We start from the raw sequence: 17,152 nt of genomic DNA on the forward strand, positions 1-17,152 counted from the left end.
ATGCCGTGTTAACATAACAACGTGCACCATGACTGGTGGTCTCCCCTAAATCCCCAAAATCTGGTGATTTCTGGAAAGGTTTCATCATATCATCAGCTCATATTTCAGCGCATCATCATTAAGGTAAAGAATACGATGGATTCAGGAATAGATAACCCGCACACACAAATGCAAATGCATAAAGAAGCGTCACAGATTAAACTAGTTGCAGTAACACTTTTGTGGGAGTAAATTAAAATCACATGTGGTTGCCGATGCCACTATATGCAGCTGTAAAGGTTTGACCTTTTAACTCTGTGACTAATCTCTTGTTGCTGTGGAGGCCCCAGACTATAAATCATCATGGGCAGTCTGGGGGCCTTTCTTCAAAGTTCAGCACCAGTTCTCAGTCTAATAACTGTGGCTGTAATGCCGCTCAGGCTGCACTCCTGCTGAGAGACATTTTAAAGCACAACTTTCATGGGAAGTGCGGGTGAGATCACTTATTTTAGAAAATTGTGGCAAAGCCGCAGAGAGCCAAATAAGAACTGGGTTTACATCAGACCTGTGGTGAAATGCCATAAGGAGAAGAGAAAGTTTCTGTCAACATCGACGGCAGGAGACTGTGTGCTCCTCTTACGCTTCACCTTCATCTTCTGTCATCGCTGTTTTTCCATTTTAAATCCTCTATCATTTACCAAGTCAAAGTTGAAAGAATAGTTAGAGCATTTAGAGAAAACTGGAGTTTGCAAAACAGTTGATTCACTGGCTACTTTTTTTTTTTTGCTGAACAATTTTTTTTTTTTTTTTGAGACTTTACACTAAACAAACTAAATCACGGTTTTCCCTTATTTTTTTTAAGCGGAGCAAGGAATTTTCAACACAGCATTTTAAAGCATTCTAGTTTTATTTTGGAAGCTTAAATTTAAAAAACAACCAGTGTCAGAATTGTTAGTCCCCTTAAGAACTGACCTTTTTGTTGAAGCACAGCACAAACCACTTTTGTGCATTAATATAGCTTAAGAAAGCATCAAAAGAAATCAGTTTATACTTCGGAAAAAGAACTGGTGATGCTCAAAGCAGGAGGAGTTATCACAGCGTTTTCAAGTGCCAAGAATTGGAGTTAGAAGTATCAAGAAATTCAAACAGAACCACACAGTAGCCTGGCAGAGGCAAGAAACTAAAGATTTCAAAGACTCTGGAGAGAAAACTAGTGAGAGCTGTATCCAAAAACCAAAGAAATGCCAAGACACTATTGAATGACTTAGCCAAGTCGGGACTTGTAGTCTCAAAGAAGATGATCACCAGAGCCATGAACCAAAATGGACTGTGAGGTTACAGACCAAGAAAAATTCCACTTCTGCAGAAGATCCACCTTCAAGCCAGACTGAACTACACTAAGGACAATCTGGATAGATTATGCACACTGTAAACGTGTCCTTTGGTCAGATGAGACAAAACTAGAGTTGTTTGGCTAAATAGTGTTGTTTATGTTTGGAGAAAGAAGGGAGAGGTGGATAACCCAAAGAACACCGTCCCCACAGTGAAACTGTGGGAGTGTTATGCTGTAAGGATGCTTCAGTGCATCTGGAACTGGGAATCTCCTGAGGGTGGAATTAATTGTAAAGAAAGGAGGATATGTGAAGATTTTGAAAGAAAACCTCAAGCAGCCAGCAACAAAACTAGGTCTGGGTCATTGCTTTGTCTTCCATCACGACAACGACTCAAAACATGCATTGGTCTTAATGAACTACTTGCAGAAGACCAAAGTAAATGTTATTGACTGGCCTGCACGAATCTCTGACTTGAATCCCATTGAAAATCTGTGGGGTGAACTGAAGACCAAGGTCCATGCCAGAAGACCATCAAATGTGGAAGAACTTGAGATTCACCAAAGAAGAATCAGCTGGGATTCCTCAGGAGAACATGTCTGAGACTTGTTGAAAACTACGACTGCAGGCTGTTATCCAGCAAAAAGGACACACAATTGACTGTTAAATGGGGGGGGTTTGTTTTTTGTGAAATAACTGTTTCAGTGTGCAACGTAAAATAAGCATCCAAAGTAAAACTAGGATGTTTAGAAATACTGTGTTGAAAATTCCATGCTCTGTTAAAAAAGCACTTGAGAAAATTTTGAAGAAAACATTACATTTTATTGCTGGGGGGGGGGGGGGGGGGGGGGGGGCGGGCGCTAATAATTTTGCCCTCATCTGTATCCATACACTGTGAACGTGTGAGCTAGTTTTTGGCAGACAACTCGAGCTGCATGCTACATATACACTAACATGCCTCAAATTACCACATGTCTCCTACTAAAACACATTGTTTGCATGATCCTTTAAATCACTCCCTCTAAATTGGGCGGGCTATTTAAAACAGCAATTTCCCAGCTCCTCCTCCACCTGTCAACGCTGCTGCTGCCATGTCACTACTGGTACTAAGCCCCGCCTCCCCCCAGCTTTCACCTGAGGGCTCTGACTGGAGGGATAATAAAATATTTCTGTGTAATCATCACTCACTCATATCTCATGCAAGTGCTGGAAGGGTCTGATGATGATCAAAGCCCATCTACCAAACTTAAAAGTATATGCTGTTATGGCTTCTGATTGAATTCATAGTGAACTCTGTTTGGATATCACTCACTCATCTCCACTTAAGGGGCACGGGGGTGCTGGAGCCTATCCTTCTTGCTGTGAGGCAACAGTGATAACCACTAATCCACTGTGCTGAATATTTTTATATATTAAAAAGTAACTTACATAACTTCTTTTTTTTTGTATTCTTTGCTTCACTGCATCAAAAGCTGTGTTCACTTTCCTTTCCTGCATTATTGTTGTTATTGTTGTGGTACTCTGTAACAGTCTTGTGCAATGCACAAAGTAAAATCGTGCTGGACTGAACGTACACATTTGTTGAGTTTTGACTGCACGCATGTGTTGACCTTTGCACACACAGCCAATGAGAGCAGAACAGGATGGGCATTGTGCTCACAACAGATGAAAGGCTAATGCTAATAACAGAATAAAAGATAACCACTTTTATTGGGAAATCGACGTATGCTTTCAAATGCAGATTTCTCTTTGAAAGTAGTTTTATGTCTGAGAAGAGTGCCGCTAATGTAGTGGCACTAATGACATGGCTAATGCAAGCATGTTTAGCAATAGGTCCAAATTGTAGCAGCAGTCCTGGGGTGGTCAATGATCTGCACAGAGTAACATGGCACGAAAAGGGCAAGACACAACACTGCATTTTTTTTTTTTTTTTTACCAGATTATAACCCATTTTTTTTGTTGTTGTTGTTCACTCACTCATCTTCAACCGGTTATCCATAATTGGGTCGCGGGGGCAACAGCAACAGCAGGGGGTCCCAAACTTCCCTTTCCCGGGCCACATTAAACACCCTTGACTGGGGGATCCCGAGACGTTCCCAGGCCAGTGTGGAGATATAATCTCTCTACCCAGTCCAGGGTCTCCTCCCAGATGGACGTACCTGGAACACCTCACTAGGGAGGCGCTCAGGGGGCATCCTTACCAGATGCCAGAATCACCTCAGCCAGCTCTTTTCAACGCGAAGGAGCAGTAGCTCTACTCCGAGCTCCTCATGGATGGCCGAGCTTCTTATCCTATCTCTAAGGGAGACACCAGCCACCCTCCTGAGGAAGCCCATTTCAGCGGCTTGTACCCACAATCTAGTTCTTTCAGTCGTGACCCAACACTCATGACCATAGGTGAGAGTAGGAATGAAGACTGACCAGTAGATCAAGAGCTTCGCCTTTTGGCTCAGCTCCCTTTTTGACACAACAGTATGGTAGTGTGAATGCAATACCGCCCCTGCTGCGCCGATTCTCCAGCCAATCTCGCGCTCCATTATCCCCTCACTTGTGTACAAGACCCCGAGGTACTTGAACTCCTTCACTTGGGGCAAGGCCGCATTTCCTACCTGGAGTTGGCAATCCATCGGTTTCCTGCTGAGAACCATGGCCTCAGACTTAGAGGTGCTGATCCTCATCCCAGCCGCTTCACACTCGGCTGGGAACTGATCCAGTGAGTGTTGGAGGTCACTGGCCGATAAAGCCAACAGGAGGCCATCCCCCACCGGAAATGAGTCCGACTTACTGCCGAGCATCCGAACACAACTCTCGCTTTGTGAGTAGAGAGATTGGGTGGTCCAGAGAAGGGACCCCCTCACTCCATACTCCTGCAACACCTCCCACAGTATCTCCTGGGGTACCCGATCATACACCTTCTCCACGTCCACAAAACACATGTAGACTGGGTGGGCATACTCCCAGGGCCCCTCCAGGATCCTTGTGAGAGTGGAGAGCTGGTCAGTTGTTCCATGACCAGGACATTGTTGTGTTGTTTTTTTATTAACTAGTTTCTGAAATCCTGTGACTTATACCCTGCTTGACTTAAATTCTGGAAAATACAGCAAATTCCATGGAGTTAAATGACCTTCTAATAGGTACTGCAAGTTAACAACTAAGAAGGGAAATGGTACTGACTATATCGAAGTAATAACTATGTCCGGTTTGCAAGCCAACTGATTTTATAAAATTCTGTCCTACTAAAACAACAGCTGTTTTGAATAAGATTGATATAATTTTCATTCAATTGCAAGACATCATTGTATTGGAAAATACACTCCCTTCATGTAATTTAAATGTATTACTGCCTAGCAGTGCACTAGCTATGTAGTTACTGTGGCCTACTCAGCTGATGGAGTTATATCATAGCTATGATACATTGTCTTTATTTGAAAAAAATTATGACAAGCCAACCAGTTTGTGGACATTTATTCATCATTCATTTTCTGGGTCTGGATCACGGTCGCAGTAGACCAAGCAGCTCATCCCACACTTCCCTATCCCCGTCCAAGTTGTGTAACTGTTCCTGGGGGATCCTGAGGCGTTCCCCGGCCAGCTAGGAAATATAACTCCATCATTGTGTCCTGGGTCACTGTTAGGACAGTAACACAATACTGGGTGTAGTACAAATCCATTCCCTTTATGTAATCAATTACTTTTCTGGCTATTGGGTGCAAGTAAGAATAAAAATGAACTTGATTGTTTGAAAGCAAATAATGTACTCCATCAGGCTGCTACCCAGTTAACAATGTTATTACTTTAATACTGCAGTTACATATTGTGTACTTTTATTGGTTTCATTATTTTAAAATTAATAATGTATTATATCATTTATTAGTCAATTTCGGGCAACTGTGCATGTATTTATAGTTTTTTATGATTTGCTTTTATGACAAGATTGTAAAACTAAACTTTTTGTTGCCTATTTGCACAAACATTATTACAGAATATAATAAATTTAAATATATTTCATTTGTTTTTGTGTTTGCTTCATGAATTAAATTATATCTGAAACTTTTGACAATGAAAGAATTGGTTTCCACTGGACATTTTCTACCCACAGAGACTTTGGAAATGGTGCGAGTGAGAAATGGCACCAGTTTTAGCCACACTTCAGATTTTATGTCAGTGTGTTTGTTTTTTATTAATCTCATGCACAGTTTATAGGCAAATAAACATCACGGGGAGGCTGCAGCGCGGCCGTGTGCTGCAACAGGAGTTAGATGCTGAAAACCACTGCACACAGCATGCATCACCAGCACACTCAAACGCAGCATGCCGTGCCAGTTCACACCGCTCAATTTACCTCATTTGCACTCTGCCAATAAATCTTTCTCTTTCTCTTTAAACTACCCAAAGTATTTTCCAAAAGCCCCTGGCAGCGTCTCCAAAAGTTTTTACGAGGAAAGGACTGAGGTACAGAGGGCTGAGGGAGAAAACGGCGGATTTAGGTGGATATAAAGAGCAAAAGAAGGAATGAAAAGCAGCAGTCAAGGAAGGAGATCCCATGCAGTGTCTCTACAGAAAATTAACAAATAAATCATAGCACTTTTAATTTGAAACAAAAAATATATATCTGCAAGCAAATTTGTTTCTGTGAAAAGGTGAGAAGAATATATTTTGCTTGAAGAAGTGGCTTTAGTGTGATTTGTGAGCATGTTCCTCACCCTGTGGACAGGTTCAGCTGTCTCCTCCACCACCTCATCCATCCTGGCAGGAGACTCGACCACCTGAGCTTTGCTGTCCTCTGCATTACTAAAGCTAAGGATGAGGTTGACTGTACCGCCTAGAGTCGGACTACTGGGCTCTTTCAGGAACAGGATGGAGGGTTTTGGAGACTCTGAAGAGTTGGTCTCACCACTTAGACCTTCAATACTGTTCATCACCTCGTAGCCGTCCTCCAGCTGCTTCTCATCCTGCTGCTCATTTTGTCTCAGAGCCGAGGTCTGACTGTCTCCTGCTGTCTTTTGTTTGTCTTCGTAGGGGTTGATGTCTGCAGGCTGGTGAGGACACTGTGGTAGATGACATCAAGAGAAGAAATAAGTTCACACCTGCACTGGAAAATGAAATACTTTAGCTGTTCTTTACAGGTTCTACAACTCCCCCTGGACAGGAACACAAAACCAGGTTACCTCTCCAATCAAGGCCAGTTCCCATTAATAGGTGGGTGGACTGGGACAATACAGATGAAGTATCTCATCCAAGGACACAGACAAGTAGAACAACGGGAATCAAACCTACACATTGGTAACACAACTCTGATCACACTGAGCTACCTGCTCTGGACCTGTTTGCTTTCATAGTGATTAAATAATGCACGTCTGATATTCATTATACAGTTAACATTCGTGACAAAGTTCGAGGCAGGTGAACTTTGTTTTTCTCACTCTGCACCCACAGACAGTTAAATCTTTAACTACATTTTTTTTTTATTTTTGTTGTTATTGTTGTGATGCCCAACTCTTTTTTAGGCATCTAAAAAAGAGCGGCTATAGAAAGTAACACATCCTTTTAATTTCTTTATGCTATTTCAAAAAATAAATAAATAAATAAATAAATAAAGATTAGATTAGACAGAACTTTATTGATCCTTTGGGAAGACTCCCTCAGGGAAATTGAGGTTCCAGCATCATTGGACAGTAGCACAGAGGGTAAGAAGCACACAGAGTATCAAAAGTGAAAATTAGAAACAATTTGCAAATATAAATACACAAATATTAAAAATATTAAATAATTAATATAATTAACTATAATTAGTCATCAACTATTATATTAATTATTATTATATTAATTAATTGGTCTGTGTCAGCCTGATCCTGTCAGATCTCAGAAGCTAAGCAGTGCAAAACCTGGTTAGTACTTGGATGGGAGCGGCTGTGTGCATTTCTCCAGGTTACACTGGAGTTGCATCAGGAAGGGCATCCGGTGTAAAACTTGTGCCAAATACCAAAGCGGATCTGGCTGTACCCCGAACAAAATGGGAGCAGCCGAATAGAAAACAACATTATGTTAATTCACTATTATTATATTCATTTATAATTAACATATGAAATATTAAATACAAACATTCTAAATCTTTTTGTGTAATAATTTAGGTGACATTTAAATTTCCACATTAAATGTCAAAAATATAAAAAATCTGGCATTCAGTTGATATATTTCCAATTATTATATTATTTGCAACTTCCATGCCATCTGAGAAAGATAGATAGATAGATAGACTTTATTTCACAACTAAAAACAAATAATAATGATGACAGCAGCAGTAAAAAAATAAAATGACAGAAAAGGTGGAGGCTGAAGCTTTGCTTCTAATGCCCACAATAAGCCCAAACCAGAAACCTCAAGGTGTGAAAACTGTGTCGTCGCTGACAGGAAAGGAGGAGAAGAGTGTAAATAATCCACCAAGCTGCAGCAGATCTGCTCCCCGGAGAGAGCAGTAAGGTGGGTGACGACAGCCTACTTTCCTGTAATTAGGCCAAAACTTTGAATCATCCCTAAAAACACTTTCACAGTGTAAAAACACACCCGGGATCAATTTGAGCTGGACTGGGACTACAGCTGGGTCGTCCCAAAATGTGGTTGTTTGGTCCCCACTGTGGTCCAGGGCCGTTTCAACACCTGTGGACCCGACTGAAAAAGTCTGAGCCACAGGAGGGTAATGTGAACACATGTTTAGTGCGGAGACACACTTGTGCAGTTTCTTCCAAGACAATCACCAAGTGTAGAAGCTATCCCATGTGTCTGGCTCCAAGGCAAAACGTGGACCTCTGTTGTCATTTACCTGAGTTAGTGGGGAGCAGAGTGTGGCCTCAGAGTAAATATTGTCTTCTGAAGCCTCCTGTCTTCTCATTTTGTGAAGCCGCTGTTTTTTCTGAGCCCTCCAGTGCACTGCGATCCATCCGAGCATACTTCTCAGTTCTTCCATGCGTTCTTTCACCTATGGGAAGCAAGCACAGATCACTCAGGGTTTGCATGATGTTTGAGTATCACAAATGTGGACGTCTTCTCACCATCTGAGTCAGGTGGTGTTCTTTGTCTAAAAGATTCTTTCCCACGGTGGCTAGCTCATCGAACTCCTTAAACCTTTGCTCAATCTGCATATCCAGCTCTGCAGCCAGCGGCTTCTGCCCGTCTTTGCCCAGATGTAAGGCAGTATCTGAGAAAATGCTTGACCTGGTGTCTTCTGTCCATGAGCTACACAGAGGATGAGACGAGGAAAATCAACAGTCAGAATCAACAGGAGAATGAACAGACTCCCTGATAGCACCACAGACTATGGAAAGTCATTTTAGCATTTACTGGCTACATCTGATTATCCGGATTAGTGGATTAGTAGATAGCACTGTTGCCTCACAGCAAGAAGGTTGTGGGATCACTTCCCACCTGGGCCTTTCTGTGTGGAGTCTGCATGTTCTCCCCGTGTTTTCGGGCTCCGGCTTCCTCCCACATCCAAAGACACCAAAGCCAAAATGAAACGAGAAGTCTGGACTTACGTTGACGTTCGGAGACATCGTTTAACCATCATCCAGCTTCGTTCCTGTAGTTGGCGCTTTGTCAGAATTTTCAAACTGTTGAAAAATGTGAACAAATCCCGATGACAACTTCAATTTGTCCGTATTCTGTTTTGCTTTCTGTCTTGATGGTTCATCATCATTTGCGTAGTTCCAGATGAGCTGAATGTGACTTGTCCATGTGTGGGACGAAAAGTAACATTTTCATACAGAAACAATAGTGACAAGAACGACACACGCATTTCCCAACTATATGTGGCTGGAACGGCCGTGTGCACAATAGATATCTTACAGTTTTATTATAATTGTCTAGAATTTCAGTTTCAGATATCTACATCATTTTGACTTGTTGGAACCTAATTTAAGATATCGAAAAGTACAGTGTAGATATTTTGAACTGAAGAGAATTAAAGATATCTTGAACTTGAACCCTGACTAGTCAGAATTTTTGATTTCTGAAAACAGAATTATAGATATCTACCATTCACTTGCAGATATCTGCAATAAGCATTTAAGACATCTGCAACTGAATGGTAGATTAACGGTAATGAGACACTCCATACACACGAACGGCAAAAGTACTTTCAATCTTATTCGTAAAGACAATTACAGATATCTTAAGTTAGAGTTTTGACTGGTCAAATTCTAATTGCAGATATCTTGAATTAGACCTTTGACTGTGCAAAATGACATTTCACATAGTAACGAATATCCAGTGTAGTTAATAAATATTGACATAGCTTGCAATTTATATACACTGCATGATGCACCGTGCTGTGTTTAACGATGATCGAGTGGCAAGTGTGTTTCCACGTCAGTATAACGCCCGGGGGTTATGATCCCGAAGCCCCACTTTTTCTGCCAGGGAGGGAAGAAATTTAACTCTTCTTATTCTAATTTAATTAATAATATTATTTTAATTAAAATGCAAACCAAAAATGGGTAGGTATGGCATTTACCGTCTGTGTAAGGCCATTCTTTTTTATGCATCAAATACAAACAAAACGGCTACTGTACAAAATCTTGAAATAGCTGCACACATGAAATAAAAAAGTAAAAGAACATAAGGGTCTTCTTACTCTATATTATTTACATATAATAAGAGAAAATAAAATGTAGGTCAACCGAACATTTACAGATCAAATTGGCTATAAAAGAAAGTTTTGAAGCATTATTGGATTGACTTATAATAAAGTTTTAACTCATTTCTCCAATGAGTAATGTTAGGATTTGTCTTGAAAAAAATGACATTTATTTATATAGTTTGATAAATCTTGTTCACTCAGCATGCACACTGTATTGCACATTTGGATATTTTGTGTCCTTTCTGCCCACTTTGGTAATGGCAACCATGCCCATGTGTAGGCACGGCGGCGTTACATCAGCAGTATGGGAAGTCCGCGTTCTAGCATCACTATATTTACCTCTATGGCTGTAACATAACAAAATGTGGAAAAAGTGAAGCACTGTGAAAACTTTCCAGATGCACTGTACTTGTGAGAGACTTCAAGCCTCACAGAATTTCACTATTTTGACCCTTCCTGAGTGATAAATCCCTCAAATGTGTTGACAAACACATGATATTTACAGGATCCTTTTCCAAAGTTACAGTAAATAATTCCATGTACAGAATTAGCCTTTGTTTCTAGCAGGTTTAAACCCAAACTGTTCATAATGCTGCCATCCATTATGGACAAACCCCTCATTGTTCTGACATGAAAGCGAGGCTGGGGTCACATGGTTTGTTTACGTTGTGTTGCCAAAGTGAATTCCTCGGGATCTGACAGACAACAACAACAGATACCATTTTCACTTTAGGGCTTTAGAGGAAGTAAAGAAAAGCGAAACAACACAGGAAACAACTATAAGCGGGGAGGGTGGAGAGAAAGTCAAGGATCCCTATGTCTGATAGATTATACTGAGGTAAGATCTTTGATTCTCTACGCTTTACAGAAATTTTCCCGTTGCATGCCACTGATTTGACTTGATATTTTTTTCCTTTTGGAAAATGCATAGACCATTTCTTTCAGAAAACTTAGACCAATGGCATGGTACTTCACTTCAGCACTACAGCAATAAACTAACAAAAATAAATAAAGGTTATTGGAAACATAAGCCAATGACACGGTATATCCACAACTAATAATCCAGTCATTCATCATTTTCAAATTTTGCAGTATTTTAAATTGCACACAATACTCTCCCCAACTTTTATACTATACTCTGCATTTACATAACCACACTACACTCTTCCTTGTCTTTTTTTTTTTAATGATTTTAATTTTATAGGTTGTTTGTTAATGCAGGCAAAAGATATATGATCAGTGACTGGGTGGTTGTGACTTTGATGAAATGTCCTATTATTAGGTAGGAATTATGATTTCCTTTAAAGAGTGTTCCAGTATAAAAAATTTTGTCCAATTTTTACATGCTACATCCCAAAATAATCAAAATGATTTTACTACCAATTATGAAAGCTCCCTTGATTTTGTGTGTGTGTTTTGTAACCAATGCATTACATGTTTGTTACATGTCCTTTAAAGGATTTTTTTTTTTACTTAATTTCAAACCTTCAAAATGACAAGGAAATGTATTACTAGGAAAATCAAAGGAACATTTGCAGAGCACTAAAAGGAGAAAAATGTTATCAGTTGAAGAAAAGGAAGAAGAACTTCAAAGTAAAGGGAAAGAAATGAAAAAGTCAGTCATGCAACAAAAATATTGTATATGAATAAGCCTGAACATAATAATATTAATTCTCGTTCTATTTTTAATAGTTATGATCAATAATAGCACTTATTGTCACTACATGATGGTTAGTCAACATACTTGTTTGTAACAAAATTCTCAGAAAGGACAGACACAGTTGGTCCACAACATCTAGCAGCTACTGTTACCAGGGTCATGGATATGAATCTGGAATCGGCTGGTCAGCGCATACTGGCTGTCAGTCAAAGTGACCCCGCCCCAATTATTCACACCTTTATGGCTTAAAATGTCTTAAACTAATGAGTTATAAAAACATTCACACCCCCCGCCACTCCCAGACATTTGTTATGAAGAGGGAAACTAGCTATATAGTACAGGGTCAACCATTTTTGTACCAGCTTTATTTATCCTCTAAAATGAGGGATTTTATCATGGGGGTCCACGAGGATTGGCTCCATTTTGGTCATTCAAGATTTGCCACTTCTGTGTTTGCTTCAATAAATAGGACCAGAGGTTGGGGTTTGGATAGGACATGCACTCATCGCCTTGTTAATCGGGTTTGCTCTGGAATCTCACATTAACCTGCTCAGCTGACACATATTAAATTATATATGTTACCGTGACTCTGAGCATGACAACAAGTACATCTGTTTTTTTCCCTGAAAAGACATTTTTAATGGGAAGACATCATAAGAAAAAGGAACACATCTGGCTGTTAGAGGGTTCGCAACATCCCCGCACTCTGCTTACATCAGCGTGAGGTAGCTCCTGAAGAAGTCCTGGAGCTGCATGAACTCTTGCAAACGTGCTTTGTTCTCCGTCACACTCTTTTCCAGCTCAATCCAGGCCTGCAGCACAGTCTGGATCTTAGCACCGAGTGCACACATTCTCTCCGGGCACAGCTCTTTCAACCGCGCGGCCTGCTCCTCCATCTTCTTCACCTCCTCCCTGATGAGTTCATAGTCAGTCTGTTGAGAATCACAATAAAATCATCTCTCATCATCCTTGAGATCACACAAGTAGCCCGCACCAATCGTATCTCGAGCTGTGATGACATCATACTCGTGGCTTTATGCATATTATTCAGCGGGAGAGCCATCTGGTCTACATATGGCCAGCAACACTATGGCGAGATCACAATCTTGACCGTTTTTTCTGCTGTTGACGAGGCAGTAATTAATAGCAGTGAGTGTTCTCTGGGAGCAATACTTCATAATGCGTCTCAGCGAGAGCGAGCCTCCAGAACACAGAGCAGCGGATGCCTGTGTGCTGACGGCACAGTTATTTCAGTACGGGAGATTAGCTCATTTCTGTTCTTCAGTGGTATCGAGTCCAGACAGCTGTGTGTGTGCATATATGTGAGATAAACACAACGCTGCCCAAAAATGACTCAGTCCGACGTTTACCATCCCCAACATCACGTCTCCAACCCTATAACCCCATTGAAACACATGCAAGGACCTGCAGAGTTGCACACACACACACTAAGAAATAAAAAAAAAACCTGCACGTCCCCCGAGCCCTGATGAACAGTGACTCACACAAGCATAAATAAATATCCTTTGCGAACAATAAACTTTTGCACGCTCTGTGTGTGTGTGATTGCACGGTGCCATTTATATTATAAATTAAATGCAGCTAAAACACTGCGAACTGACCTTTTTCAGACGTGACAAAGTCTGGCACAAGAGTAAACGGACCGCCGGATGATGTGTTGCAAGCGAGTGCGAGGCGGCCAGCTCATAATCCAAAGTCAGCGAGATGGAATTGTGAATCATATTAGCACCAGTGAATCACTTCAGTGTTTACAACAGAATCATAACTTGGGCTCGCGTCCTCCTCTCACCTCCAGGTGGTCCTGCTTCTCCTGCAGAGCCTCCACGCCACAGCGGTCTGGCTCGCACTGGATGGCCATGTCCGTCTCCTTTTCTAAGATGTCCAGGCGGAGCTCCTTGCTGCGGCACAGGCGCTCCTCCACGCGCACGGCCAGGCCGGCGTGCTGGGGCGGCACAGAGTCGTGATGAGTGCTTGCAGGATGTCATTAAGTCATTAAACTTCCCTGTGTATTATTTGTTTTCCAGTGAGAGAGCCACACTGCAGATTAGCGTTTCAAATGGTTTCAGTGGGTGAGCGTGCGGCTATTTTGACACGTGTGCTACTTTTAACCCAGAATATGTCAAATTAAAGAACAAAATAGACTCGTGCACGGGGGAGTGGCTGCTCATTAAAGTATACAGGCACCCAAAAGGAAACCAGATGTGGTTTGTACAGCTGTTTGTGACAAAAGTGGAGGAATTTAAACAGTATGCAGCATCATCTGAAATCATTCTAACACAGCTAACATCGGAACAGCCGTATGAGCCGCTAAACTGGAACTTCCACGTTGGACTGCATCCTCATTTCTGTACCTTGCTCAGCAGCTCCTGGACGGCCTGGTCGTGGCTCTGCGAGCGACCCCTTTCCCTAACTGTGTCATTCAGCATCTCCACAGCCTCTCGAAGTTCCTCCACAGGGTCTCCCATGCTTTCAATCAAGGGCTCACCGCCGCCAGTGCTTTGGCGCCCAAGGAAGGTAGGAGTTGAGGAAATCTCACCGTGGAACGGCTGTGATGCAGACAGAGAAACAACAGCGTTTTTTTTCACCTGCACCCATGGGCTGACTGTTTTTCCATACAGCTGGAATATCAACGATTCTGATCAGAACCGGAAATCAGAGTGTGACTTTAACCTGACCATGGTCATTTTTATGCATGAATGCTTCACTATGTACTGCCGAGCACAGATCAAGAAGGTATAGACGCCTTTACGGTGTCAAATCTCACGTGTAATCACGTTCTCGCTGAGGAGGCCGAGATTTCGTTGTCAGTGCAAACAAGCGTTTGCGGCAATTTGTTTGCAGCATTGCATCATTATGGAAGTGAGTTCAACCAAAATATGTATTTAGGTGTCTTTAATGTGAGTTTTATCCATCCATCCATTTTCTTCTGCTTTATCCGAGTTGGGTCGCGGGGGCAGCAGCTCAAGCAAAGCCGCCCAGACATTCCGGATCCACACACACCTCCCCCAGCTCCTCCGGGGGTACCCCAAGGCGTTCCCAAGCCAGCCCCTCCAGCGTGTCCTGGGTCTTCCCCGGGGCCTCCTCCCGATGGGACGTGCCCGGAACACCTCTCCAGCGAGGCGTCCAGGGACATCCGGAAAAGATGCCAGAGCCACCTCAACTGGCTCCTTTCAACATGGAGGAGCAGCGGCTCGACTCAGAGCTCCTCCCAAGTGACTGAGCTCCTCACCCTATCTCCAAGGGAGCGCCCAGCCACCCTGCAGAGGAAACGTATCTCAGCTGCTTGTACTCGCGATCTCGTTCTTTTGGTCAAGAGCCAAATCTCATGACCATAGGTGAGGATCGGAACGTAGATCGATCGGTAAATAGAGAGCTTTGCCCCCCTACTCAGCTCTCTCATCACCACGACGGTCCGATACAGTGATCGCATCACTGCAGATGCTGTGGGTGTTGAAATCCCCCAGGAGAACAATGGAGTCCCCAGTTGGAGCGCTATCTACACTCAACAAAAATATAAACACAACACTTTTGGTTTTGCTCCCATTTTGTATGAGATGAACTCAAAGATCTAAAACTTTTTCCACATACACAATATCACCATTTCTCTCAAATATTGTTCACAAACCAGTCTAAATCTGTGATAGTGAGCACTTCTCCTTTGCTGAGATATGGCACACCTCACAGGTGTGCCATATCAAGATGCTGATTAGACACCATGATTAGTGCACAGGTGTGCCTTAGACTGCCCACAATAAAAGGCCACTCTGAAAGGTGCAGTTTTGTTTTATTGGGGGGATACCAGTCAGTATCTGGTGTGACCACCATTTGCCTCATGCAGGGCAACACATCTTCTTCGCATAGAGTTGATCAGGTTGTCAATTGTGGCCTGTGGAATGTTGGTCCACTCCTCTTCAATGGCTGTGCGAAGTTGCTGGATATTGGCAGGAACTGGTACACGCTGTCGTATACTCCGTTCCAGAGCATCCCAAACATGCTCAATGGGTGACATGTCCGGTGAGTATGCCGGCCATGCAAGAACTGGGACATTTTCAGCTTCCAAGAATTGTGTACAGATCCTTGCAACATGGGGCCGTGCATTATCCTGCTGCAACATGAGGTGATGTTCTTGGATGTATGGCACAACAATGGGCCTCAGGATCTCGTCACGGTATCTCTGTGCATTCAAAATGCCATCAATAAAATGCACCTGTGTTCTTCATCCATAACAGATGCCGGCCCCTACCATAACCCCACCGCCACCATGGGCCACTCGACCCACAACATTGACATCAGAAAACCGCTCATCCACACGACGCCACACACGCTGTCTGCCATCTGCCCTGAACAGTGTGAACCGGGATTCATCCGTGAAGAGAACACCTCTCCAACGTGCCAAACGCCAGCGAATGTGAGCATTTGCCCACTCAAGTCGGTTACGACGACGAACTGGAGTCAGGTTGAGACCCCGATGAGGACGACGAGCATGCAGATGAGCTTCCCTGAGACGGTTTCTGACAGTTTGTGCAGAAATTCTTTGGTTATGCAAACCGATTGTTTCAGCAGCTGTCCGAGTGGCTGGTCTCAGACGATCTTGGAGGTGAACATGCTGGATGTGGAGGTCCTGGGCTGGTGTGGTTACACGTGGTCTGCGGTTGTGAGGCTGGTTGGATGTACTGCCAAATTCTCTGAAACGCCTTTGGAGACGGCTTATGGTAGAGAAATGAACATTCAATACACGAGCAACAGCTCTGGTTGACATTCCTGCTGTCAGCATGCCAACTGCACGCTCCCTTTATTGTGGACAGTCTAAGGCACACCTGTGCACTAATCATGGTGTCTAATCAGCATCTTGATATGGCACACCTGTGAGGTGGGATGGATTATCTCAGCAAAGGAGAAGTGCTCACTATCACAGATTTAGACTGGTTTGTGAACAATATTTGAGGGAAATGGTGATATTGTGTATGTGGAAAAAGTTTCAGATCTTTGAGTTCATCTCATACAAAATGGGAGCACAACCAAAAGTGTTGCGTTTATATTTTTGTTGAGTGTAGTACCCCTCCTAGGGATTCCAAGAAGGTCAGGTACTCTGCACTGCCACTCGGCGCGTAGGCTGAGACAACAGTGAGAGACCTGTCCCCGACCCGAAGGTGTAGGGACGCGACCCTCTTGTTCACCGGAGTGAACTCCAACACGTGGTGACTGAGCTGGGGAGCAATAAGCAATGCGACCCCAGCTCTCCGCCTCTCCCCGTTGGCAACGCCAGAAAAGTGGAGCGTCCAGCCCCTCTCCAGGAGTTGGGTAACAGAGCCCAAGCTGTGCGTGGAGGTTAGTTCGACTATCTCTAGTCGGTATCTCTCAACCTCCTGCACAAGCTCAGGCTCCTTCCCCCCCCAGCGAGGTGACATTCCACGTTCCAACAGCCAGGGGCTGTGAGCGCGGACCGGGCCGCCAGGCCACCCGCCCTCGGCCGCCACCCAATCCTCTCTGCACCCGACCCCCATGGCCCCCTCTGCAGGTGGTGAA

The 17,152-nt window shown here is 43.1% G+C and overlaps 1 protein-coding gene across 1 annotated transcript in view; it reads right to left on the minus strand.

The window, feature by feature from the left end:
* The window catches only part of LOC117522969, an 82,943-nt gene that overhangs the window by 22,680 nt on the left and 43,111 nt on the right, over positions 1–17,152 (minus strand). Inside the window, exons 16-22 of the mRNA XM_034184386.1 lie at positions 13,978–14,172; positions 13,416–13,568; positions 12,320–12,537; positions 8,360–8,543; positions 8,131–8,286; positions 6,014–6,358; positions 5,653–5,772 (exon numbers count right to left, since the gene is read on the minus strand). Coding sequence (XP_034040277.1) covers positions 5,653–5,772; positions 6,014–6,358; positions 8,131–8,286; positions 8,360–8,543; positions 12,320–12,537; positions 13,416–13,568; positions 13,978–14,172 — 1,371 coding nt within the window. The remainder of the gene's footprint in view (positions 1–5,652; positions 5,773–6,013; positions 6,359–8,130; positions 8,287–8,359; positions 8,544–12,319; positions 12,538–13,415; positions 13,569–13,977; positions 14,173–17,152) is intronic.

This window comes from Thalassophryne amazonica, chromosome 13 (genome assembly GCF_902500255.1).
Source record: "Thalassophryne amazonica chromosome 13, fThaAma1.1, whole genome shotgun sequence".
Taxonomy (NCBI): domain Eukaryota; kingdom Metazoa; phylum Chordata; class Actinopteri; order Batrachoidiformes; family Batrachoididae; genus Thalassophryne; species Thalassophryne amazonica.